This window comes from Somniosus microcephalus, chromosome 1 (genome assembly GCF_052327205.1).
Source record: "Somniosus microcephalus isolate GS21.2 chromosome 1, FLI_Smic_1.0, whole genome shotgun sequence".
In the NCBI taxonomy this organism is placed as follows: Eukaryota; Metazoa; Chordata; class Chondrichthyes; order Squaliformes; family Somniosidae; genus Somniosus; species Somniosus microcephalus.
The window spans coordinates 304,460,910-304,486,284 of NC_140987.1; the positions used below are offsets into that span (position 1 = coordinate 304,460,910).

General features: G+C 44.9%; 1 protein-coding gene across 1 annotated transcript in view; it reads right to left on the minus strand.

The window, feature by feature from the left end:
• The window catches only part of mpdz (multiple PDZ domain crumbs cell polarity complex component), a 399,568-nt gene that overhangs the window by 224,884 nt on the left and 149,309 nt on the right, over positions 1–25,375 (minus strand). The window contains exons 19-20 of the mRNA XM_085986223.1: positions 19,759–19,884; positions 15,894–16,055 (exon numbers count right to left, since the gene is read on the minus strand). Of these exons, the coding sequence (XP_085842349.1) occupies positions 15,894–16,055; positions 19,759–19,884 (288 nt within the window). The remainder of the gene's footprint in view (positions 1–15,893; positions 16,056–19,758; positions 19,885–25,375) is intronic.

Here is a 25,375-nt window from a genome sequence, read left to right on the forward strand (position 1 = left end):
TGTTGGTCCCACCCTTGACCTTTACGGGAACATGTTGCCATTGTACTCTCTCAATTTCCTTTCTGAAAGACTCCCATTGCTCCGATGTGGATTTTCCTACAAGTAGCTGATCCCAGTCCACTTTGGCCAGATCCTGCCTTATCATATTAAAATCGGCCTTCCCCCAATTTAGAACCTTTATTTCCGGTCCATCTCTGTCCTTTTTCATGACTACCTTAAATCTCACCGAATTATGGTCACTGTCACCAAAGTGCTCACCTACTAACACTTCTACCACTTGCCCGGCCACATTCCCTAGAATTAGGTCCAGTACCGCCCCCCTCTCTTGTAGGACTTTCTACATGCTGGCTCAAAAAGCTCTCCTGGATGCACTTTAAGAATTCTGCACCCTCTAAGCCTTTCACACACTGACTATCCCAATTAATATTGGGGAAGTTGAAATCCCCCACTATTATTACCCTATTATTTGCACATTTCTCTGAGATTTGCCTACATATCTGTTCCTCTATCTCCCCGACTGTTTGGGGGCCTATAGTACGCTCCCAGTAAAGTGCTTGCCCCCTTTTTGTTTTTAAGTTCTACCCATATGGCCTCATTAGAGGAACCTGTTAATATATCATCCCTCCTTACAGCAGTAATTGACTCCTTAATTAATATTGCGACACCCCCTCCTCTTTTACCCCCCCCCCTCTGTCTCGCCTGAAGATTCTATACCCCGGAATATTGAGCTGCCAGTCTTGCCCCTCTCTCAACCATGTCTCCATAATAGCAACAATATCATACTCCCATGTGTTCATCAACACCTTCAGTTCATCCACCTTATTCGCAAGACTCCTTGCATTAAAATAAATGCCATCCAGCCTTGCCCTACTCCCTTGTGCCATTACATATTTGCTCTGCCTTCCAAGCTGACTTGTTTTTTCCTCTATATTTGGCTGTACATCACCCCCTATTATAGCTCCACTCTGTATCCCATTCCCCTGCCAGGTTAGTTTAAACCACCCCCCCAACAGTGCTAGCAAACCTCCCCGCAAGGTTATTTGTCCCGTTCTGGTTCAGGTGCAACCCGTCCGACTTGTACAAGTCCCACCTTCCCCAGAAGCAGACCCAGTGATCCAGGAAACTAAAGCTCTCCGTCCTGCACCAACTCTTTAGCCATGCATTCATCTGCTCTATCCTCCTATTCCTATACTCACTAGCACATGGCACCGGGAGTAATCCAGAGATTACAACCTTTGAGGTCCTGCTCTTTAATCTGCTACCTAGCTCCCTAAATTCTTGCTGCAGGACCTCATCACTCTTCCTACCCATATCTAAATCATTAATGTACACTACAAACAGCAAAGGACCCAGCACCGATCCCTGCGGTACACCACTGGACACAGGCTTCCAGTCACAAAAACAACCTTCGACCATCACCCTCTGCCTCTTGCCACTAAGCTAATTTTGGATCCAATGTGCAAAATTGCCCTGGATCCCATGGGCTCTTACCTTCTTGACCAGTCTCCCATGCGGGACTTCATCAAAAGCCTTACTGAAGTCCATGTAGACTACATCAACTGCACTACCCTCATCCACACACCTAGTCACCCCCTTGAAAAATTTAACCAAATTGGTTAGACATGATCTCCCCCTGACAAAGCCATGCCGACGATCCTTGCCTCTCGAAGTGTAGACTAATTCTGTCCCTCAGAATGTTTTCCAATAATTTCCTTACCACTGATGTTGGGCTCACTGGCCTGTAATTCCCTGGTTTATCCCTACTACCCTTCTTGAATAATGGTACTACGTTAGCTGTCCTCTAGTCCTCTGGCACATCCCCTGTGGCCAGAGAGGTTCTGAAAATTTGTGTCTGAGCCCCTGCAATCTCCTCCCTTGCCTCACACAGTAGCCTGGGATACATCTCATCTGGGCCTGGGGATTTATCCACTTTTAAGCCCGCTAAAACCTCCTCCCTCTCAATGCTAATTTGTTCCAAGTATATCACAATTGTAAGATTCTCAAAATTAACAGATCCCCAAGACAATGGATAACCCTATTAAAAATGACTTTGGACCCTTGCTAAAAACTTCAGGAGGATAAAAGGGCATGTTGGGCCTAACAGGGAGATTCAAGGTCAAAAACAGACTTGGCATTTTAAAAGGACATGTTCAGGCATGTTTGGGGAAAAGGCTGCAACAAAGAATGGGATCTACCTATGCAGTTAGACAGTTTGAGTATTGGAGTTAATCAAGCTGTCTGGGGGAAACTGTAAACGTCACTCAGCCCCTATCAGACAATTTACATTATAACAATAGACCCACGGAAGAACAGCCTCATAGAACCCATCCAAAAACATGCATAAACCAAATCGTTTAGCCAACCTACAAAGAATCTCAGGCCCCCACAGGAAACTCAAAGCTTGAGGACAATTCACTACAATTAGATAAGAGCTCAACAGCTCAGGAAAACCATCCCGAAACTGCTTCTCACATTTTTAAACTTCAACAACCCATGGAACCACCCCGAAACCACTTTAAACAACTTAATCAGATTAGGAGGCCCCAATTAGTATAATTGAAAGCCTGTTTTCTAAAGACAGAGAAGTCAAGAAGTTCGAAAGACTCGTCAGGAAGGTTTCAGCAGAACAGTTCAAACAGTTGAAAACAGTTCAGCAAGATGGGAGTTCAAGAAGTACAGGGAGTTCCAAGTTCGAGTTCAGTACTCTCTGCAGTTCGAAGGAGTCTCGCAGAAGTTCTCTCTCTCTGGAAGCAGTTCAAACACAAGAAGAAACCGGAGCAACAGTTTCAGTGATCATCAGACACCTCGCGGCAACAAGGGCCTTACGAAACAACCAATCGAACATTACCATCAGCCAACCGGGTAATATTGGGCCACCGCGACCAAAGAAAACCAACTCGGAAGAAAACCGAAGATTCGCAAGTTTTTCCACTCTACAAACTATTCCTGCATTTGGTGAGCATTATCCCTGGTCCTTTAGAGTCCAACTTAGCTAGTAAGGTGGGATTGGGAGGGGTGAGGTATTTTTCTACTGTAATTCCCTCGTGTATATCGAAGTGTTTCCCCATGTTATTAGAGTGTTAAGATTGTGTTGTATTTTCTTTCTCAAATAAAACTCAAAGTTCTTGCACCAAAACCAGTTGTCTACTGCACGTTTATCACAACCCCCAAATAAGTCCAAGGTCTAGAACCAAGGGAGTGGGAGCGATTCGAACCGCTCATAAGTCAGAGGGGAAGCTGACCCCACACACCACCCCTTACATAATGGCGACCACGGCAGGACCTTGGCAAAAGGGGTGTGATGCAGTGGACACTGTTTTTGAGGAGAGAACTAAGATGGAAGAGAGGATTTCCTCTTATGTGTTCAAGAAAGTAAATATAACAAAGAAATGGGTGCTCAGTCTGTTGCGCGCTGAGCGTCCATGGACGCTGCAGTCAAATGGACTGAGAGCAAGGATCATAAAAAGTCTGTGGAGAAAGCCATCTGGTTCGTCTGCTCCCAGCGACAGATCCAGCTTTTAGACAAGCGCATTGAGGCACTAACAGAAGAGCTGCGGGAATCAACCTCCACCACCATCTTCCTTTGTGCTAGGTATGACTCCAGCCAGTGGAGCGTTTTTCCCCCCCGATTCCCATTGACTTCAGTTTTACTAGGGCCCCTTGATGCTACACTCGGTCAAATGCTGCCTTGATGTGAGGGGAGAGTGACTGCCCTTGACCTCTGGAATTCAGCTCCTTTGTCCATGTTTGGACCAAGGCTGTAACAAGGTCGGGAGCCGAATGGTATTGGCAGAACCCAAACTGGGCATCTGTGCGCAGGATATTGGTGGGTAAGTACCACTTGATAGCACTGTCGATGACACCTTCCATCACTTTGCTGCTGATTGAGTGTAGACTGATGGGGCGGTAATTGGCCGGGTTGGATTTGTCCTGCTATTTGTGGACAGGACATACCTGGGCAGTTTTCCACATTGTGAGATAGATGCCAGTGTTGTAGCTGTATTGGAACAGCTTGGCTAGAGGCGCAACTAGTTCTGGAGCACAAGTCTTCAGCATGATAGCCAGGATGTTGTCGGGGCCCATAGCCTCTGCTGTATCCAGTGTGCTCAGCCATTTCTTGATATCATGTGGAGTGAATCGGCTGAAGACTGGCTTCTGTGATGGTGGGGACCTCAGGAGTAGGCCGATATAGATCAACCACTTGGCACTTCTGGCTGAAGATGCTTGCAAATGCTTCAGCCTTGTCTTTTGCACTCACGTGCTGGGCTCCACCATCATTGAGGAATTGGGTTATTCATGGAGCCTCCTCCTCCCGTTAGTTGTTTAATGGTCCACCACCATTCACGACTGGATGTGGCAGGACTGCAGAGCTTTGATCTGATCCGTTGATTGTGGGATCGCTTAGCCCTGTCTATAGCATGCTGCTTCTGCTTTTTAGCGTGCATGTAGTCCTGTGTTGCAGCTTCCCCAGGTTGGCACCTCATTTTTAGGTACGTATGGTGCTGCTCCTGGCATGCTCTTCTACACTCATTATTGAACCAGGGTTGTCTCCTGGCTTGATGGTAATGGTAGAGCGAGGGATATCAAGAAAACCAAAGAAATCATTGTGGACTTCAGGAAGTCTAAAGGCGGAAGTCACACCCCCATCCACATCAATGGGGCTGTGGTGGAAAGGGTGGACAGCTTTAAGTTCCTCGGAGTCCACATCACGGAAGACCTCTCCTGGTCCCTCAATACCTCCTCTCTGGTGAAGAAGGCCCATCAGCGCCTATATTTCCTAAGGAGGCTGAAGGGATGTAACCTGTCACCCCTGATCCTCTCTAACTTTTACCGCTGCACAATAGAGAGCATCCTGACGAACTGTATCACAGTATGGTATGGCAGCTGTAGCTACGATGACCGGAAAGCCCTGCAGCGGGTAGTCAAAACTGCCCAACGCATTACCGGCACCCGACCAGAGAGCACATATACCAGAAACGCTGTTTACGGAGGTCACGGACCATCATCAAAGACCCTATCCACCCCAGCCACAGTCTGTTCGCCCTCCTGCCATCTGGGAGACGCTACAGATGCATTCGCACCCGTACGACCAGATTTAGGAACAGCTTCTTTCCCAGGGCTGTCATCCTACTGAACTCCACAAATAAACTCTAAAGCCTGCACATCTGCCAATGCACTTTATTATGGTTATGTTTATGTTAATGTATTACAAGCCAAATGTATGTTGAATGTTTAAATGTCTTAATCTAAATGTACACTCTCGGGAGCCGCAAGCCTACATTTCGTTGTACTGCACTTGTGCACTAACAATGACAATAAAGTTGATTATTATGATTATGATTATGCCAGGCCATGAGGTTACAGATTATGGTGGAATACAATTCTGCTGCTGCTGGCCCACAGCACCTCATGGATGCTCAGTTTTGAGCTGCTAGATCTGTTCTGAATCTATCCCACTTAGCACGATGGTAGTGCCACACAACACGATGGAGGGTGTCCTCAGTGTGAAGACGGGACTTCGTCTCCACAATGACTGTGCGGTGGTCACTGCTACCAATACTGTCATGGACAGATGCATCTGCGACAGATAGATTGGTGAGGACGAAGTCAAGTAGGTTTTACCCTCGTGTTGGTTCTCTCACCACCTGTCGCAGGTCCAGACTGGCAGTTATATCCTTCAGGACTCGGCCAGCTCGGTCTGTAGTGGTGCTACCGAGCCACTCTTGCTGATGGACATTGAAGTCCCCCACCCAGAGTACATTCTGTGCCCTTACTACTCTCAGTGCTTCTCAGATTATTATCTGAACGGCAATGGGCTGGGGGAAGGGGAAGTGCAACGAGACCTGGGTCGCTGAAAGTAAGCATGCAGGTGCAGCACGTGGTTAAGAAGGCAAATGGTATGCTGGCCTTCGTAGCGAGAGGGTTTGAGTACAAGAACAAGGATGTCTTGCTGCAGTTGTACAGGGCCTTGGTGAGACCACACCTTGAGTGTTGTGTGCAGTTTTGGTCGCCTTATCTGAGGAAGGATGTTCTTGCCATGGAGGGAGTGCAGTGAAGATTCACCAGACTGATACCTGGGATGGCAGGAATGACGTATGAGGAGAGATTGGGTCGATTGGGCTTATACTCGCTGGAGTTTAGAAGAATGAGAGGGGATCTCATTGAAACTTATAAAATTCTAAGAGGACTGGACAGACTGGAAGCAGGAAGGATGTTTCCAATGGCCGGGGAGTCCAGAACCAGGGGTCACAGTCTAAGGATAAGGGGTAAGCCATTCAGGACAGAGATGAGGAGGAATTTCTTCACCCAGAGAGTGGTGAACCTGTGGAATTCTCTACCACAGAAGGCAGTTGAGGCCAATTCATTAAATATATTCAAGAAGCAGTTGGATATATTTCTTAAGGCTAAAGGGATCAAGGGATATGGGGAGAAGGCAGGGACAGGGTACTGAAATTGGATGATCAGCCATGATCGCATTGAATGGCGGAGCAGGCTCGAGGGGCCGAATGGCCTACTCCTGCTCCTATCTTCTATGTTTCTAAGTGGTGTTCAACATGGAGGAGTACTGATTCATCAGCTGAGGGAGGGCGGTAGGTGGTAATCAGCAGGAGGTTTCTTTGCCCATGCTTGACCTGAAGCCATGAGACTTCATGAGGTCCGGAGTCAATGTTGAGGACTCCCAGAACCACTTCTTCCCGACTGTATACCACTGTGCCGTCACCCCGGTAGGTCTGTCCTGCCTGTGGGACAGGACATACCCGGGTATGGTGATGGAGGTGTTTGATAAAGTAGCACTTAATAGACTTATTAGAAAAATTGAAGGGGCAGTGGCAGTGTGGATACAGAATTGGCTAAAGGACAGAAAACAGAGAGTAGTAGTGAATGGCTGTTTTTCAAACTGGAGGAAAGTGTACTGTGGTGTTCCCTAGGGGTTGGTATTTGGACCACTGCTCTTTTTGACATATATTAATGACATGGACTTGGGTATACAGGGCATAACTTCAAACTTTGCAGAGGAGGTGGTATCAGCAGCGGCGGCACTTAAAACAGGAGACGACCAGGCAGCGCAGACCTAATTGGAGGCAGTATTAGCGGCGGCTGAACCTTCGATGATTTCCAAAAAAACAAGGAGTGATGTCACAGGACTGCAGGTAGGTGATTGGTTGGTGAGTATTAAGGTTTTTTTCCCCCCTCTCTTTTCACTCTAACTTAGGGCAGTGGTTTAAACTAGCTGCGGGAAATTACATAGTACTTAAATTTATAGCTTAGCTAATTAAGCTAATTAATAGAACTATAAATAATTGTTGAATAAAGACGTTAACTAATTAAATAAATAAAATAAGGCTAGACTAAGATATGGCAGGGCAGGTTGTGTGTCTGGACTACAGTTTGTGGACAGCGAGACTGTCCCAAGCGAACACGTCTGCAGGAGATGTCTCCATCTCGAATCTCTCTCTGGCTTAGAGTCATTGAGCTGGAGTACAAGTTGGAGGCACCGACACATAAGGGAGGGGGAGGAATTTCTGGACAGTTTTATTCAGAATGCAGTCACACCCCATAGGAAAGCACAGGTTTAGGAAGGGGAGGGTGTGACTGTTAGGGAGCTGGGTAGCGGGGATTTAGGAGAGGTTGAGAAGGAGGTCCTGTCAAACAGGTACGAAGTACTTGATTCCTGTGAGGACAAGGAGAAAGACTGCAGGGAGGACAGCCACAGTGCAGACGAAGGCACCATGGCTCAGAAGGCTGTCCAAGGGGGGAGAAGAGCAGAATAGAAATGTGGTAGAGATAGAGGACTCTATAATTAGGGGGATAGATAGAGTCCTCTGCAGCCAAGAACGAGAATCCCGAAGGGTGTGTTGCCTATCTGGTACCAGGGTAAGGGATATCTCACAGCGGCTGGAGAGGAACTTGGAAAAAGGGAGGGGATAAATCCAGTTGGAACAAACAACATAGGTAGGAACAGGGAAGAGGTCCTGCTGAAAGAGTATCAGGAGTGACATGAATCAGTCATACATGAAAGAAAGACTTATGAAATAATACTGAGCGGCCTGCGGGTGGCGCTGTCCAGGGAGAGTATAAATACACGGGCATGGGCCCAGCTTGCGCACGACATTCTTAACAGGAACTAGTGAAGGACACAACTAAACCTCCATGTTGTAAAACAGTTGGTTAAAGCTTTGTTTAACGCTTAGTCCAAGTGCCTAGTAGTTTTCTTACGTCAAGGAGTTAGGCTCTAAATTAAAAAGCAGGACCTCGAGGGTAATAATCGCTGGATTATTGCCCGAGCCACGTGCAAATTGGCATAGAAGCAGACAGAGCAGCAGAATTAACATGTAGCTAAAGGGTTGCTGTGGGAAAGAGGGTTTCCTTTTCCTAGGATACTGGCACCAGTTCTGGGATAGGAAGGAGCCGTGCTGATGGGACGGGCTCCACCTGAACCAGGATGGGACCCGTGTCCTAGCGGAAAGGGTAAATAGGGAGGTTGCAAAGGCTTTAAACGAGTAAGATGGGGAGAGGGATCTACAAGAAACGTAACCAGCCTAATTATAAACAAAACAGGAAAAGATAGCATAGGAAAGAATAAAGGGAGGACATTGATGGCAAGGGAATTAATAGAATTATCGAACAGGTGTCTAAAATGATGGTTAAACATAAAGTGAGTGGAAATCCTATTAAAAATTAGTTAAACTTTCTGTACAGCAATGCAGTGTCTGTAATAAAACAGGGGAGCTGGAGGCAATCATGCGTTGCGAGGAACCAGACATAGATGGGATTACTGAGACATGGCTACAGAAAAATCAGGACTGGGAATTGAACATTGCAGGGTATAACATATTTAGAAAAGATAGCGGGGGGAAAAGGGGAGGTGGGGTAGCTGCAGGGTTAATATAATGGCAGTGGAAGAAAGTGACGCAGCTATCAGCAAGACAAAAATAGAATTCATATGGATAGAGATAAAAGATAATAAAGGATCAATCACACTAATAGTCTACAGACCACCAAATAGTGGAAGGGAGATTGAGGAAGAAATATGCTAACAAATTAAGGAAATGAGTAAAAAACATAGAATAATAATCATGGAGGGTTTCAACTACCCCGATATTAATTGGACATAAGAAGTAGGTAAAAGGGATAAGGGAATGGAGTTCCTACAATTTCTACAGGACTCTTATCTAACCCAATATGTAAAAAGCCCAACAAGGGAGGATCTGCTATTGGATCTAGTAATGGGGAATGAACCAGGGCAGATAAGAGAAGTAAAAGTAGGGGAACATTTAGGCAATAGTGACCATAATATAATACGCTTTAAGACGATAAGTGACGACTTAAGGCGATAAGTATGACGAAAACCAGGGTAGTAGATTGGAGAAAAGCTGATTTTGAGGGGCAGAGAATAGAACTTGCGGGGAAAAAAATGGGCAACAATATTGGCAAACAACGATGTAGAACAGCAATGGGAAACATTTAAAACGGTGTTTAACAGAGAGCAGGAACAATATATTCCGCTAAAAGGAAAGAACAAACTAAACATTAATGAGGCTCCATGGATGAATAAAGCCATAAGGGAACAATTGAGGGTAAGGAAAGAGGCATACATTAAGTACACAGACAGCAGGGTTGTCCATGATAAGGGAGAATACGAAGAGATGAGGAGAGAAGTCAAAAAAAAGTTAGAAAGGCAAAGAGGAGCTATGAAATTAAATTATCAAGGAACATAAAACACAATAGTAAAATATTTTACAGGCACATCAATAAAAGGAAGGAAGGTTGGGATGTGAATAGGGCCAGTAAGGGTGAGATCACAGATAACGATAGAGAGATGGCACAAATATTAAATCATTATTTTGTTTCAGTATTTATCAGGGAGGTAGAACAGGTGGACATGACATTGGATGATGAGATTAGTAATGAGATGAGATAAGTGCATTTAAAATAAAGAGGGGATATATTAAATAAACTAATCAAACTCAAAGAGGATAAAACCCCTGGTCCAGATGGATTGCATCCACGCATTTTAAAATAATCTAAGGAAGAGATAGCAGAGGCATTACTATAATTCATTAGAAAAATGTATCGTGCCAGAGGACTGGCGGATAGCTAATGTAATACCTATATTTAAGAAAGGGGATAGAACATATCCAGGGAATTACAGATCAGTCAGCTTAACATCGGTGGTAGGAAAAATAATAGAATCCCTGCTAAAGGAGAAAATAGAAGAACATTTAGAAACCAAAAACACAGTAATGAATAGTCAGCATGGATTTCAAAAGGGAAAGCCTTGCTTGACCAACCTCATTGAATTTTTTGAAGAGGTAACAGAGAGAGTAGACAGGGTAATGCAGTAGACGCAATTTATCTAGATTTTCAAAAGGTCTTCGATAAGGTACCCCATAATAGACTGATGAATAAGGTCAGAGAATGCAGAATCGGGACAAGTAGCAGAATGATTAGCTAGCTGGCTTCAAGACAGAAAGCAGAGAGTAGGGGTAAAGGGTAGCTATTCAGAATGGCAGAAGGTAAGTAGTGGTGCGCCACAAGGATCAGTGCTGGGAACCACTGTTGTTCACAATTTTATATTAACGATTTCAACTCTGGAATCAAAAGCATAATTTCTAAATTTGCGGATGACACCAAACTGGGAGAGAGTTAATACTGAGGAGGACTGCAACAAATTACAGGAGGACATTGATAAACTTGCAGAATGGGTATATAATTGGCAAATGAATTTCAACACAGATAAATGTGAGGTATTACATTTTGGTAGGAAGAATAGGGAGGTCACTTATTACTTGGGAGGGTGCGAGTCTAGGTGGGGTAGAGGAACAAAGGGATCTCGGAGTACAAATACACAAATCATTAAAAGTAGCGACACAGGTTAGCAAGGCCATTAAAAAAAAGCAAACCAAGCACTAGGGTTTATTTCTAGAGGTACAGAATTGAAAAGTAGGGAATTTATGCTAAACCTGTATTGAACTTTGGTTAGACCACACTTAAGAGTACTGCGTATAGTTCTGGTTGCCATATTATAAAAAGGATATAAAGGCACTGGAGAGGGTGCAGAGAAGATTTACAAGGATGAAACCAGAAATGCGAGGGTATACATATCAGGAAAGGATGAACAGGCTGGGTCTCTTTTCTCATGAAAAAAGGCTGAGGGGTGACCTAATAGAGGTCTTTAAAATTATGAAAGGCATTGATAGAGTGGGTAGAGAGAGAATGTTTCCACTTGTGGAGAAGAGCATAACTAGAGGCCAGCAATATAAGATAGTCACATTCTCCCCGTGTTTGCGTGGGTTTTCTCCGGGTGCTCCGGTTTCCTCCCACAGTCCAAAGATGTGCGGGGTTAGGTTGATTGGCTATGATAAAAATTGACCCTTAGTGTTAGGGGGATTAAATACGTGGGGATAGGGTGGGATATGTGTTGGTGTAGGGGTTACGGGGATCGGGTGGGATATGTGTCGGTGCAGGCTCGATGGGCCGAAATGGCCTCTATCTGTACTGTGGGGTTTCTGTGTGATTCTGTGTGTGAAATCAAATAGGGAATTCAGAAGAAACTTCTTTACCTAAAGAGTGGTGAGAATGTGGAACTCTCTACCACAGGGAGTGGTTGAAGCGAAAAGTATAGATGCATTTAAGGGGAAGCTAGGTAAGCATACGAGGGAGAAGGGAATAGAGGGTTATGCTGGTAGATTTAGAGGAGGAAAGACGGGAGGAGACTTGAGTGGGGCATAAACACCGGCATGGACTGGTTTGGCCGAATGGCCTGTTTCTGTGTCGTATATCCTATGTAATCCAAGTAATCCTATGTGACATGAAACTCGGAAATGCAGTAAACAGTGAGGAGGATAGTAACAAACTTCAGGAGGACATAAGAAATAACAACAGAAAATGCTGGAAATACTCAGCAGGCCAAGCAGCATCCGTGGAGAGAGAAACAGAGTTAATGTTTCAGGTCTGGGACCCTTCATCAGAACTGGAAAAAGCTGGAAGTGTAACAGATATTAAGCAGGTGCAGAGACAGGGGGAGGGGGGGGGGTTAGGAGGGGAGGAAGGAATAGAAAGAATACCCTGTGCTTTTGTAAGAGGCAGGAAAGATAAAATGTTGCAAATGGGAATGGCAGAAATCATACTGCATGAAAAATGGGGGCAGGGATAATTATCTGAAATTGTTAAACTCAATGTTGAGTCCGGCAGGCTGCAAAGTGCCCAATCGAAAGATGAGGTGCTGTTCCTCGAGCTTCATTGCAGCAATGCAATAGCCCGAGGACAGAGAGATCAGAGTGGGAGTGAAGCGGTGAATTAAAGTGATAGGCGACCGGAAGCTCAGGGTCACCCTTACGGACTGAATGGAGGTGTTCCGCAAAGCGGTCACCCAATCTGCGTTTGGTCTCCCCAATGTAGAGGAGACCACATCGTGAGCAGCGAATACAGTATATTAAATTGCACCTCATCTTTCGATTGGGCACTTTGCAGTCTGCTGGACTCAACATTGAGTTTAACAATTTCAGATAATTATCCCTGCCCCCATTTTTCATGCAGTATGATTTTTGTCACTCCCATTTGCAACATTTTATCTTTCCTGCCTCTTACAAAAGCACAGGGTGTTCTTTCTATTCCTTCCTCCCCTCCTAACCGCACCCCCCCCCCCCCCCGGTCTCTGCACCTGCTTAATATGTTACATCTCCAGCTTTTTCCAGTTCTGATGAAGGGTCCCAGACCTGAAACGTTAACTCTGTTTCTCTCTCCACGGATGCCGCCTGGCCTGCTGAGTATTTCCAGCATTTTCTGTTGTTATTTCAGATTTCCAGCATCCGCAGTATTTTGCTATTACTTCAGGAGGACATAGGCAGACTGGTGAAAAGGGCAGACACACGACAGATGAAATTTATGCAGAGATGTGTGAAGTGATGCATTTTGGTAGGAAGAATGAGGAGAGGCATTATGAACTAAATGGTACAATTTTAACAGGAATGTTGGAACAGAGACACCTGGGGGTGTACATGCACAAGTCTTTGAAGGTGGCAGGACAAGCTGAGAAGGCTGTTAAAAAAAGCATACGAGATCCTTGGATTTATAAATGGAGACAAAGAACAAAAGCATGGAAGTTATGCTAAACCGTTATCAATCACTGGTTAGGCCCCAGCTGGAGTATTGTGTCCAATTCTGGGCACCACACTTTAGGAAGGTGTCAAGGTGTAGAGTAGATTTAATAGAATGGTACCAGGGATCCTGGACTTCAGTTCTGTGGAGAGACTGGAGAAGCTGGGGTTGTTATCCTTGCAGCAGAGAAGGTTAAGGGGAGATTTAATAGAGGTGTTCAAAATCAATAAGGAGAAACAGTTTCCAGTGGTAGAAGGGTCGGTAAACAGAGGACGCAGGTTTAAGGTAATTGGGACTAATTTAATAGCTCTTTCAAAGAGCCGGCACTGACACGATTTGCTGAATGGCCTCTTTCTGTGCTATATCATTCTTGGACTCTACAAGGATTTAGATAGAGTAAATAAAGAGAAACTGTTTCCAATGGCTGAAGGGTGAATAACGAGGGCACAGATTTAAGGTGACTGGCAAAAGAACCAGAGGCGACATGAGGAAAATCATTTTTACACAAGTGGTTAGGATTTGGAATGCACTATCTGATAGGATGGTGGATACAACAACAACTTGTATTTATATAGCGCCTTTAACGTAGTAAAACGTCCCAAGGCACTGCACAGGAGTATTTTAAGACAAAAAATTTGACACCGATCCACATAAGGATAAATTAGGGCAGATGACCAAAAGCTTGGTCAAAGAGGTAGGTTTTAAGGAGCACCTTAAAGGAGGAAAGAGAGGTAGTGAGATGGACAGGTTTAGGCAGGGAATTCCAGAGCTTAGGGCCTAGGCAACAGAAGGCACGGCCACCAAAGGTTGAATGATTATAATCAGGGATCCTCAAGAGGGCAGAATTAGAGGAGCGCAGATATCTTGGTGGGGGTTGTAGGGCTGAAGAAGATTACAGAGATAGGAAGGAGCAAGACCATGGAGGGATTTGAAAACAAGGATGAGAATTTTGAAATCAAGGCGCTGCTTAACCAGGAGCCAACGTAGGTCAGCGAGCACAGGGGTGATGGGCGAACGGGACTTGGTGCGAGTTAGGACACGGGCAGCCGAGTTTTGGATGACCTCAAGTTTACGTAGGGTGGAATATGGGAGGCTAGCCAGGAGTGCATTGGAATAGTCAAGTCTACAGGAAACAAAGGCATGGATGAGGGTTTCAGCAGCGGATGAGCTGAGGCAAGGGCGGAGACGGGCGATGTTCGGAGGTGGAAGTAGGCGGTCTTTGTTATGCTGCGGATATGTGGTCGGAAGCTCATTTCAGGGTCAAATATACAGGTTCAATAGCAGCCTTCAAAAGGAAACTGGATAAATACTTGAAGGAGAAAAATTTGCAGGGATATGGGCAAAGAGCGGGATTACTCTTCGAAAAAGCCGACGCAGACTCAATGGGCCAAATGATCTCCTTTGGTGCTGTACTATTTTATGATTCTATACCTCTCCTCCATCGTCCAGCTCCATTAGACCAACGTTTACATGGTTCCATTCCAACTTATCTAAATGTAGCCAGTACAATTCCAGCAATGGCTTATCTTCCCTTCCCTCCTCACCGACATCCCAACCCACCCCCCACCCCGCCCCAAAAAGGCCTGAAGAATCAATCTTTAACTCTCTTCTCTTCCTTATTGACATGGTACCCCTCAGTGACTTTATCCATAGGTACGGGGCCAGCTTTCACATGTACATCCAGCACTACTGCACCACCCCTTTGCTCAGGTCATCAACTGCCTCTGTGCTGTCAGACTGCTTGTCCAATATGAATCATAACTTCCCCAGCTCAACATCAGGAAGACCAAAGCCACTGTCTTTGGCCCCGCCGCATACTCCACACTCCCTTGCTACTGACTCCACTCCCTTTGCCAGCCACACACTCAGGCTGAACCAGACCAAGCACAACCACTGCTGCTGTGTTTGACCTTGAGCGGAGCTTCAAACCCCACATCCTGTCCATCATCAAGATGGTTTGCTTCCACTTGTCTGTCTCTACTTCTACCTCACTCCTTTCGGCACTGAAACACTTCGAAGTGTCTTTGTCAGCTCCGGACTCAACAAGTCAAATGCTCTCCTACTGGCCTCCCACAAACCCCAACTTGTCCAAAACTCGGTTACACACATCCTGTCTTGCGTTATAACAACAGAAAATGCTGGAAAAACTCAGCAGGCCAGGCAACATCCGTGGAGAGAAATTAGAGTTGACGTTTCGGGTCGAAACCCTTTTTCAAAACTGGAAAGGAAATAAAATAGATCGAAGGCAGGGCTGCGATAGAACAAAAGAAGTAAAAGAGACATTAAGAGGTATTCAAAACCAGACGAGATGGTAATAGGCCAGTGGAGACAAAAGACGGCTGAGATTAGGTGTGAAGTGTACTGGCAGGATAAGAGACAGCTGCCAGGTGGGAGAGAATGTCTTGCGTTATGTCCTGCTTGTCCAACACCCTTATCCTCACTGATCGACAATGGCTCACAGTCCCCAAAACATTAAATATAAAATCCTCAGCTTTGTCTTTAAATCTCTTTAGGGTTTCACTGCAATCCACCTCTGCAATTTCCTCCAGTCCTATATTCTCTCCTGAGCACTCCTTGCCTAACTCCAACCTTCTGTGCAGCTCCCTTCATCCCATTTGATCCTCCTCTCTGGAACTCCCTTCCTAAACTGTTCTCCCTGTCCACATTTTGATATAATAGGGTTTATTCAACACTGTGAAATGTACAGTATTTTCAGAAAGATAGCTGTAGCACTATACAAATTAAAATGACAACCCACTGACAATTCACATTTGTAATGGCAGTTTCATTACCTTGTAAATCAGTGATGGAATTGAGAGGTTAGCACTCCGGTCTTCACTACAAGCACTGCCATGCAAGGCCACAGTGGAGGCCTGATGGATGTCCTCTCCCTTGAAAGATAACTCTCTATCAAATGTCTGTTCATCAGCAAAGTCTGTTTCGGTTGCTTCTACCTAGAAATTAATACACAGATATTAATTACCCTTTGCATGCACATAGGAGGAAAAGTTGATTTTTGAATTTTATTTAAGTGTTTTACATTGTCAAAACAAGGTGTCAAATCTAGTTACGGTCCCATAATCGGTCAGACGAACCACAGAGTTGTGAAGCAACACTATAGAGCACAGAAGATGCTCAGCGCTCATGTTGACCTGACATTGGTGCCGATTCTGATCAGACTCAGACACTAAAGCCTTTCCTGACTGGTGATGCTTGTATTAGAAAAATCATAATTTTAACACATTAAAAGTTGCACACGTGAACCAAAGTGGGTAGGTAAGTAAGCAATTTTATATGGTCCTGTCTGGTTTCCTCCACCCCCCTCCACCCCCACCCCTTGTGCAAAGTCAGGGGAAATTGTTAATTGCCAATTTCCCCATCTCTTCAAAAATGGTGGTGTACTATACTAGCAAATGGTTGCACTTTCATCCACACAACCTCAAAAATTCAGATGATAGGCAGCACAATCAACACATACAGATTTGTTCCACAAATTGTGAATCCTTGCTGCCTTTATAGTTATAAAAGTTGTTACAACATAACACAGCAGTTAACAGATTACAAGTTTTGTTCATCTATGGCAAATTTGTTCATTGAGATCAAGAAATAAATTAGTCTATGACATGGAATTTACATCAGAAGTTTTTTTTTACTAAAACATAGGAACAAGAGTAGGCTATCCAGTCCCTCAAACCTGTCCACCATTCAATTAGATCATGGCTGATCTGTACCTCAACTCCATTCACCTGCCTTTGATCCATATCCAATGTGACCCTCACTTAATAAAAATCTATCTCAATCTTTAACATTTCAATTGACCCTGCACCCACAGCCTTTTGGGGGAGCGAATTCCACATTTTCACTACCCTTTGTGTGTAAAAATGCTTCCTGATTTTACTCCTGGATGACCTAGCTCTAGTTGTTCCCTTGTTATGGGTTGCCACACCAAAGATGACACAGCTTTGCTGTATCTACTCCCTATTGGTGATATTGGTTTTGGAGGGGGTACAGCACAGATTTATCAGAATACCAGGACTTAAAGGGTTAAATTATGAAGTCAGGTTGCATAAACCTGGGTTGTATTCCCTTGAGTTTGGACAGTTGAGTGGTGATCTAATTGAGGTATTTAAAATGATAAAAGAAGTTGAAAGAGTAGGTACAGAGGCTGAGAAATTTGGCCATGCAGCGCCTGTTACTCTGGTGCTAAACGGCCTTCTAAACTTCCAATATGGCAGGCTGGAAGCACGCACATATTTCCTTTCTGGCCAGAAGTGTGCCACCCGCTATATTAAATAAAGGCAGATGCGCTAGCGACAAGTGCACACCTTGGGAGCATTTAAAAGGCAGAATCATTTATTAAAGTTTGGGTCCTGCGCATCTTTCAGGACCTGTTTTCATTTTTCAAATGCTCCAGCGCTTCACTTCCCATATGCTGAACTTGCACAGCACAAAATGGTGCTAACCGTCAATAAGGCCCCTCTCCTTACCTGAATGTGGAGCTGAGGAGCAGGAGCGTTCCCCCAACCAGCTCACCACACCAGCTACTGATCTCCCCGCCCCCCCCCCAGGCCCAGCCATCATTCACAACCCCCCCCCCCAAATCGCTCCCCCCCAGCCACTAATCTTCATGATTCGCCACTAGCTATGCGCAGTTTGATGGGCCTCACCATTCAGCCATAGGGACTGAACCCTGCTTCCCCCTCACCCTCAACAATGGGCAGGCGCGTATTTCTAGGCCAGCGATGCTATTTCCTCTGGTGGTGGAATCCCATAGATAGGGTACTGCTGCCTTCTTACACAGTGGCAACAGACACCAGGAGGATAAGTGTTTGACTACATTTTAGTTCCTAATGTCTGCATGTATGCTTTTCATTACTGGTCAGTAGAAGTTGTACTACCAGATTATATAGGAACATAGAAACATAGGAATTGCTTGATGTAAAAAGACCAATATTCATCTAGTTCACCTTCTGCCATTCTGGTAGTCACATGATCCAACAATAATGGCATTGCTGACTAATCACAGCAATCAATCTCCATCAATTAGTCTACAACAGGCCCAGACATGAGGCAAGGAAAAATCCCAGTGGTGGAAAGCTTTAGGAACCACAGGTTCAAAGAGAATTGTTCCTCCCAAGCCTACCACATTTACAATTTGTCATGTCTGAAACTACATATACTGTATCCCAAAATAATATTTTCTGAAGGAAATTCTTCACTGAATGAATACTATCAGCTTCCACTGTCTCCTTAGGGAGCCTGTTCCATAGAATGACCAGTCGCTCATTGAATTTATATTCCTGCAGATTAGTTTTGAATTTTCCCCCTTCAAGCGCAGACTGCGTCCTCTGGTTCTACTGTTCTGGACAAGGTGAAACAATTTACATAATCCTCATAATCCAATCTATCCATCCTCTCAATCATTCTGGTTGCTCTCTTCCATATCCTTTCAATAGCTGCAATATCCTTTTTGTACTGTGGGGACCAGAACTGCACAGTGTTCAAAGTGCGGTGGCACCAAGTTTCCAAATGACATCACTATTTCAGCTCAATACTGAGCCTTTAATACATCTGATTTGCTTTACTCGCTGCCACCAAACATTGTTGCAATAGTTTCAATTGTCACTCAAGACCCTCAAATCTCTTTCATTTTCCGTGCACATTATTTTCTTTCCATTTTAAGTAATAATCCACTCCTGGATTTGTTGTCCCCATGTGAAGCACTTTGCATTTCTCTACATTGAATTTGACCTGCCAGCTATCTGCCCAATTCCCAAGTATATTCAAATCCTCCCGTAGGCCATCCTGTTCGGTTTGAGTCTACTGTCATCTTTAGCTCAGTGGGTACAACTTTCGCCTGAGTCAGAAGGTCATAGTTTCAAGTTCCACTCCAGAGACTTGATCTAGGCTGACACTCCAGTGCAGTGCTGTAGGAGTGCTGCACTGTCGGAGGTGCTGTCTTTTGGATGAGGCGTTAAACCGAGGCCCCGTCTGCTCTCTCAGGTGGACTAAAAGATCCCACGGCACTATTTCAAAGATGAGCAGGGGTGTTCCCCCGGTGTTCTGGCCAATATTTATCCCTCAATCAACATAACAAAAAAAAGATTTTTTGTTCATTATCACATTGCTGTTTGTGGGAGATTTCTGTGTGCAAATTGGCTGCCGCATTTCCTACATTACAACAGTGACTGCACTTCAAAAGTACATCCAGTCCACCACATGCAGCAGATATGCAAAATGGATATACCTGAAACACTACGATTACCTGGAGGACTCCATGTTAGTTTGAAAGGTGCTATATAAATGCAAGTCTTTCTTTTTTTCTACCCAATTCATTAGCTTTGTATCATTTGCAAATTTATCTATTGTGCTCGAGTCCCAGCTCCAGATCGTTTATGGTTGAGACAGGCAATTAGTAGTCTCCACGCTGCTATTACTACTGCTATTGCTTAATCCTCAACGTCCCCTCGAGCAGATCAGCCTTGACTCAGAATCTTTGACAAATGCCACAAGATAACCAGTTCAAGCCTAACTCATACTTGCACAGGCTAGACCAAGTGTATAATACAACACTGATTTACGATGCCAGTTAGTAGACAGAAAAGCACAGATAAAGATATGTACAGATGTGCAGCTCAGAACAAAAAGGTAACTAACCAGTGCTAACTCTGCATGAAAAACAGCAGCATCGGCTGTCTCCTCGTCATCACCGTCACAAGGCTGACCCAAGTAGAGTAAAGATTCCTCTTTAGTTGGCACATCTCCCTCCTCTGGAGAAAACTGCTGAGAGAGTGGAGTTTTGAGTATACCACATCAGCAGACATGCAAAATGGATATACCTGAAACACTACGGTTACCTGGAAGACTCCATGTTAGTTTAAAAGAGGAGATTTTTAATCTATTTTTATAAGAATGCCCAACATTTCACAGCAATTTGCAGTAACCTAGCCTTCACAAAGTTATTGAGAAAACAGGCAACATCCCTTAGATAAAACAAAATAAAATGTTAGTTTGTACAGCAAAACTGGGTCTTTCATTAAACTGAATACACCTGAATGGCAGATTTGAAACTACTGATACACTACTTCCCAAACTAAGTAGAACCACTGAACCTCAGGCCCAACTACTATGCATGCAGCAAGGAACACTGCTGTTTCTCATCACAGTTTATGCTGTAGTTCCATTGTTTAAAAACAACTGCACAAGCAGTAAGGAAATTATGGCAAAGAATGAAAAAAATCACTAAAGTAGATGCATGCAAGATAAATGCACTGAAATACAAGAGCTGAAATACAAGCTGGTTAATAAAAAGCAAACTCTTAAGTTAGTGCTATTAAAAACAGGTGTCGATATCTGAAAGCTCCCAACCAGCTACATAATTGAAGTGCAAAATACATCCATTCTCGAGTGTTTGTTCAGACACCAGCAGTACAACAAATTGCTCAGTCATGCTTCAAGTTCAATTATTTCAACCATCCAACTTAGGTCAAAGGAGAATCAGTAATAATCTATCGGCCCCATCAACCTTAGCCCTATTGAGACTTTTCCTCGGCTACTTTAGAGGCTGCTTTATAGCGCTCAACTAAAATGTTACATTGCAAAAACGTCACGATAGCAAAACCTCATTTTAAGTTTGCTCAGACATGAGCGTTTACAAGGCCAGTCCTTCAGAATAAAATAATCACGAAATCAGATTGATTACTTTAGGTCTCAAAACCAAAGCAGAGCTGAATTACCCAGCTTTTGAAATTCCAAAAAGCTAGAATAAGCTCCTCAATATATAGTGGTAATCTGCGGATTCCAGAAACATCCTCCCAGTGGCTAATCAGGCAGCTGCAGTTACCAAGACAGCATCCTGTTAAATGGCACAACAATATCAAAGCGAGTACTCGTCACTATGAAGAGAAGTGTCACCTTGTACTAGATTTACACTTGGTTGAAAAGCAGTTTAGTTGGATGGGATTAGAAGAGGGGATTACTGCCTAATCTAGAATGACATTTAGAAATATAAATCTTATTTCCTGGGGCAGTACATTAGGTTCATGTACCTTATGTAAATTCATCCTGTCCTAGTTCAATCCATCTTGCAATCAATATAAGTATACTTGAGCAAATGATTAAATAAAACCAAACACAAAAAGATATCCTTACTTGTAGTTTACTTCCAAAAAGCATTTAAAAAAAGAGTATGCACTAGAACAGGGATGTCAAATATACCGCCCGCCACACAGTTTCACCTGGCCCCCCGCGTGCTGAGCTTATAGCTCCCGTGTCCTGAAGTGGGACACAGATCTCCCAGGCACTGCTTCTAACAGCCCAGGTAAAGTGTGCATTTTAAATTTTGTGCCACAGGAGCCCCACCACTCCACTCCGAGACATCATCTCCTGCCAGCGATTGTGTGGAATAACTGGAAATAACAGTTATACAGGGTCTTGGTGAGACCACACCTTGAGTAGTGTGTGCAGTTTGGTCACCTTATCTGAGGAAGGACGTTCTTGCCATGGAGAGAGTGCAGCGAAGATTCACCAGACAGATACCTGGGATGGCAGGAATGACGTATGAAGAGAGATTGAGTCGATTAGGCTTATATTCGCTAGAGTTTAGAAGAATGAGAGGGGATCTCATTGAAACTTATAAAATTCTAACAGGACTAGACAGGCTAGATGCAGGAAGGATGTTCCCGTTGGCCGGGGAGTCCAGAACCAGGGGTCACAGTCTAAGGATAAGGGGTAAGCCATTTAGGACTGAGATGAGGAGGAATTTCTTCACCCAGAGAGTGGTGAACCTGTGGAATTCTCTACCACAGAAGGCAGTTGAGGCCAACTTATTAAATATATTCAAGAAGGAGTTAGATATATTTCTTAAGGCTAACGGGATCAAAGGATATGGGGAGAAAGCAAGGACAGGGTACTGAATTTGGATGATCAACCATGATCTCATTAAATGGTGGAGCAGGCTCGAGGGGCCAAATGGCCTACTCCTGCTCCTATCTTCTATGTTTCTATGAAATGGAACCAGCTGGTGGGAGAGAGAGCGGGAGAGTGGGAAGAGGTGCAGGATAGGGCTGGAAGATGACGACCAGAGATCAGGGGGCAGGAGATCGGTAAAGGGGAGGGAGACGGAGATTGGGGACGTGGGGTGGTGGTGGCGGGGTAGAATGGTACGGGGAGGCGGTCAGGAGATTGGGGCTCGGAGCAGGGGGAGAGGGTGACAGGAGGCTGGGGGTCAGAGAGAGAGCGACAGTCGGCACGAGGGAGACTAGGGAAATGGGGGGGGTGGTTGGGGATTGGGATTTGAGCAGGGAGGGAAAATAGAGGACTGGGGAATGGAGTGGGGTGGGCATGGGGCCCAGCATTTCCTGCAGAGCTGGGAGCAGCGCCGAGAGTGGAGCAGCCAGTAAAGGCGTGAATGAAACCTAGGGGCTTTATTGTGAGTAAGTAGTGCAAGATTGTTTCCACTGGTGGCGAATGGGGAATAAGGGCTCGAATTTCCCAGGGCCGTGGAGGCGGGAATGGAGGCGTGTGGGGTGTTAAAATTGCAAAAACTGGCAGGCGGGCCCAACCCCGCCTCCAAGCAATTTTCAAGAAATCGTGTTTACTGCTCCCATCTCCATCCCTCTTGGCCCTTAAGAAGCACTAAATTGCCTCTATTATCCCATTTTGAAAGGCCTTTGTGAATTTAACCCTTTTCCCACGTGAAGCACGCCTGCTCTGAAACACGACGGTGAAACCTGGCGGGAGCACAATTGGATTGCTGACTATTAGCTGCAGCTCCACCATTAAAAAGGATATTTGGTCAGCCATCATTTGCATGTGAGGAGGAGGAAGAAGAGGAAGAGGAGGAGGAGGAGGAAGAGGAAGAGGAGGAGGAGAACATCTTGCAGAGGCCCATCAACCAGCGGCAGCAGTACGCGAGAACATTGCTGCCCGGGATGCAAGGGACGCACTCATCTTGGCCAGATTTGCTTAGCCTAGCCAATCAAGCACTTTTGTCTCGCAGCTTCTTACCAGAGCTTCGACAATGGCCAAGAACCAGCGGATTCCTAACAATTTGACCACCATACTGACAATTGCAAGTAATCCTAAGCCCTTGTTGTGTTTGTACCGCTATACACAACTACATAAAATAATAAAGTAGCAGAGACTGAGAGTAACTTCAAGTGATCTTTACTTGTTTACTGGAACTTCGGCACTGACTATACAAATTGATACGCATCTGTTATATACGTTCGCAACTAAGGATGTACATCCGCAAAACAAAGTAGTTCCTTCAATGTTGTATACATTACACTTCCTCCCCCTTTAGTTTAATAGTATATTTACGCAAAATTTCTATAATTAACATACAGAGCCTGTCTTTACCGTAACAAAATTCAAATTCCAACATAACATTTTATTTTGTCAACAGCTCTTTTACAAGTCAAGTCTCTGGGGAGGCCTCCTTTGCCTCTCTGGGTAACGTCTCTCCAGACTCTTTTGCTTTGGAGAATGAGACTGTACAGGTACAGGTGCATTAGGTGAGCTATCAGCACAGGTAGAGCTCTCAGCTGTGGATGAGGCTGATGCTGATGAATCAGGAGTGTCTGTTTCCATGTCAAGTGAGTCTGGGTGAGGTATTGGGGTGTTTGCCACCTGAACATCCAGAATTTGGTCCACATGACGTCTCAAAACGTTCTCTCCCACATCCACTGTATACATCAGTGGTCCCTCTCTTGTGGATATTGTCCCTGGTTGCCACTTTTCCGTCCGGAAATCACGAGCAAGAACTGACTGTCCCACACTGAAGCTTCTTGTTGGCTTAGCATTCAAATGTTTGAACTGTTTGTTCTCTACATCACGACGTACATTCGGTTTAAGAAGGTCCATGCGAGATCTCAGGTTCCTGTTCAGAAACATCATCGCTGGAGTCTGATTAGTGGCTGCGTGTACTGCGTTCCGATAAGCAAAGAGGAAATTGTCTATCTTGTGTTGCAGTGGTAGACTCTCGCTGTACATTGCTTTGATGGCCTTCTTGAAAGTCTGTACGAATCTTTCTGCCAAGCCATTTGTAGCTGGATGATATGGGGCAGATGTGTAGTGCTTGATTCCATTTTTCCTCATGAACCCTTGGAATTCGTCAGAGACAAATTGTCGTCCATTGTCTGTGCAGATTTGTTCTGGTAGGCCATTTCTAGCGAACATGGTCCTCAGAACTGAAATGGTCTTTTCAGATGTGGTTAATTTCATTTTAATGACTTCGGGCCATTTTGAATGTGCATCGACTGCAATCAAGAACATGGAGTCCATGAACGGTCCAGCAAAGTCAATGTGCACACGTTGCCATGGTGATGAGGGCCATTCCCATGGATGGAGAGGGGCTTGTGGTGGTGCGTTCTGGACCTTTTGACATCCTGAGCAGCTCTTTGTCAGGTCCTCAATCTGTTTGTCAATTCCCGGCCACCACACGTATCCACGGGCAAGGCTTTTCATCTTTACCGTACCTAAGTGGCCTTCATGCAGTTCATCTAGCACTCGGTTACGAAGCTTGGGAGGAATCACAACTTGTGAGCCGCACATTAGTGTTCCCCGACACACTGATAACTGCTCCCTCCTAGCTGAGAATGCTGAAAACAATGAGTCACCATGCGCTGGCTATCCCTTCACAGTGATGTCATAAACTTTCGACAATGCAGGGTCATTGCGTGTTTCTCTTTCAATGAGGGAGTTTGTCACTGGTAGCTGCTCAACTATTGTTGTGCGAAATACCTCTGCTGAGTTAACTGTTGTAGTTCTCTCTGAGGTCGGCAGTGGTAAACGTGACAAACCATCGGCGTTGCCATGTTGCTTGGTCCCCTTGTATTCAATATCATACAGGTGAGCCCCTAGGAAGAGTGACCATCGCTGTAGCCTTTGTGCCGTCATCATTGGGACGCCCTTCCTTGGGTTGAAGATTGAAACGAGAGGCTGGTGGTCAGTTAACAGTGTAAACTGTTGACCATACAAGTAGTGGTTGAATTTCTTGACTCCCCACACAAGGCTGAGGGCTTCTCGGTCAATCTGTGCATAATTGCGTTCAGCTGTAGTCAATGATCTTGAGGCAAAGGCTATTGGTCTTTCTGAGCCATCTGGGAACTTAAATGACAACACGGTACCAATGCCATGGGGTGAAGCATCACATGCCAGTCGAATAGGTAAGGATGGGTCAAAGTGAGCTAACACCTCTTCTGAAGTAATGAGTCTTTTACTCTCTTGAAAAGCTTGTTCACAGCTGTCACTCCACTTCCATTGTGACCCT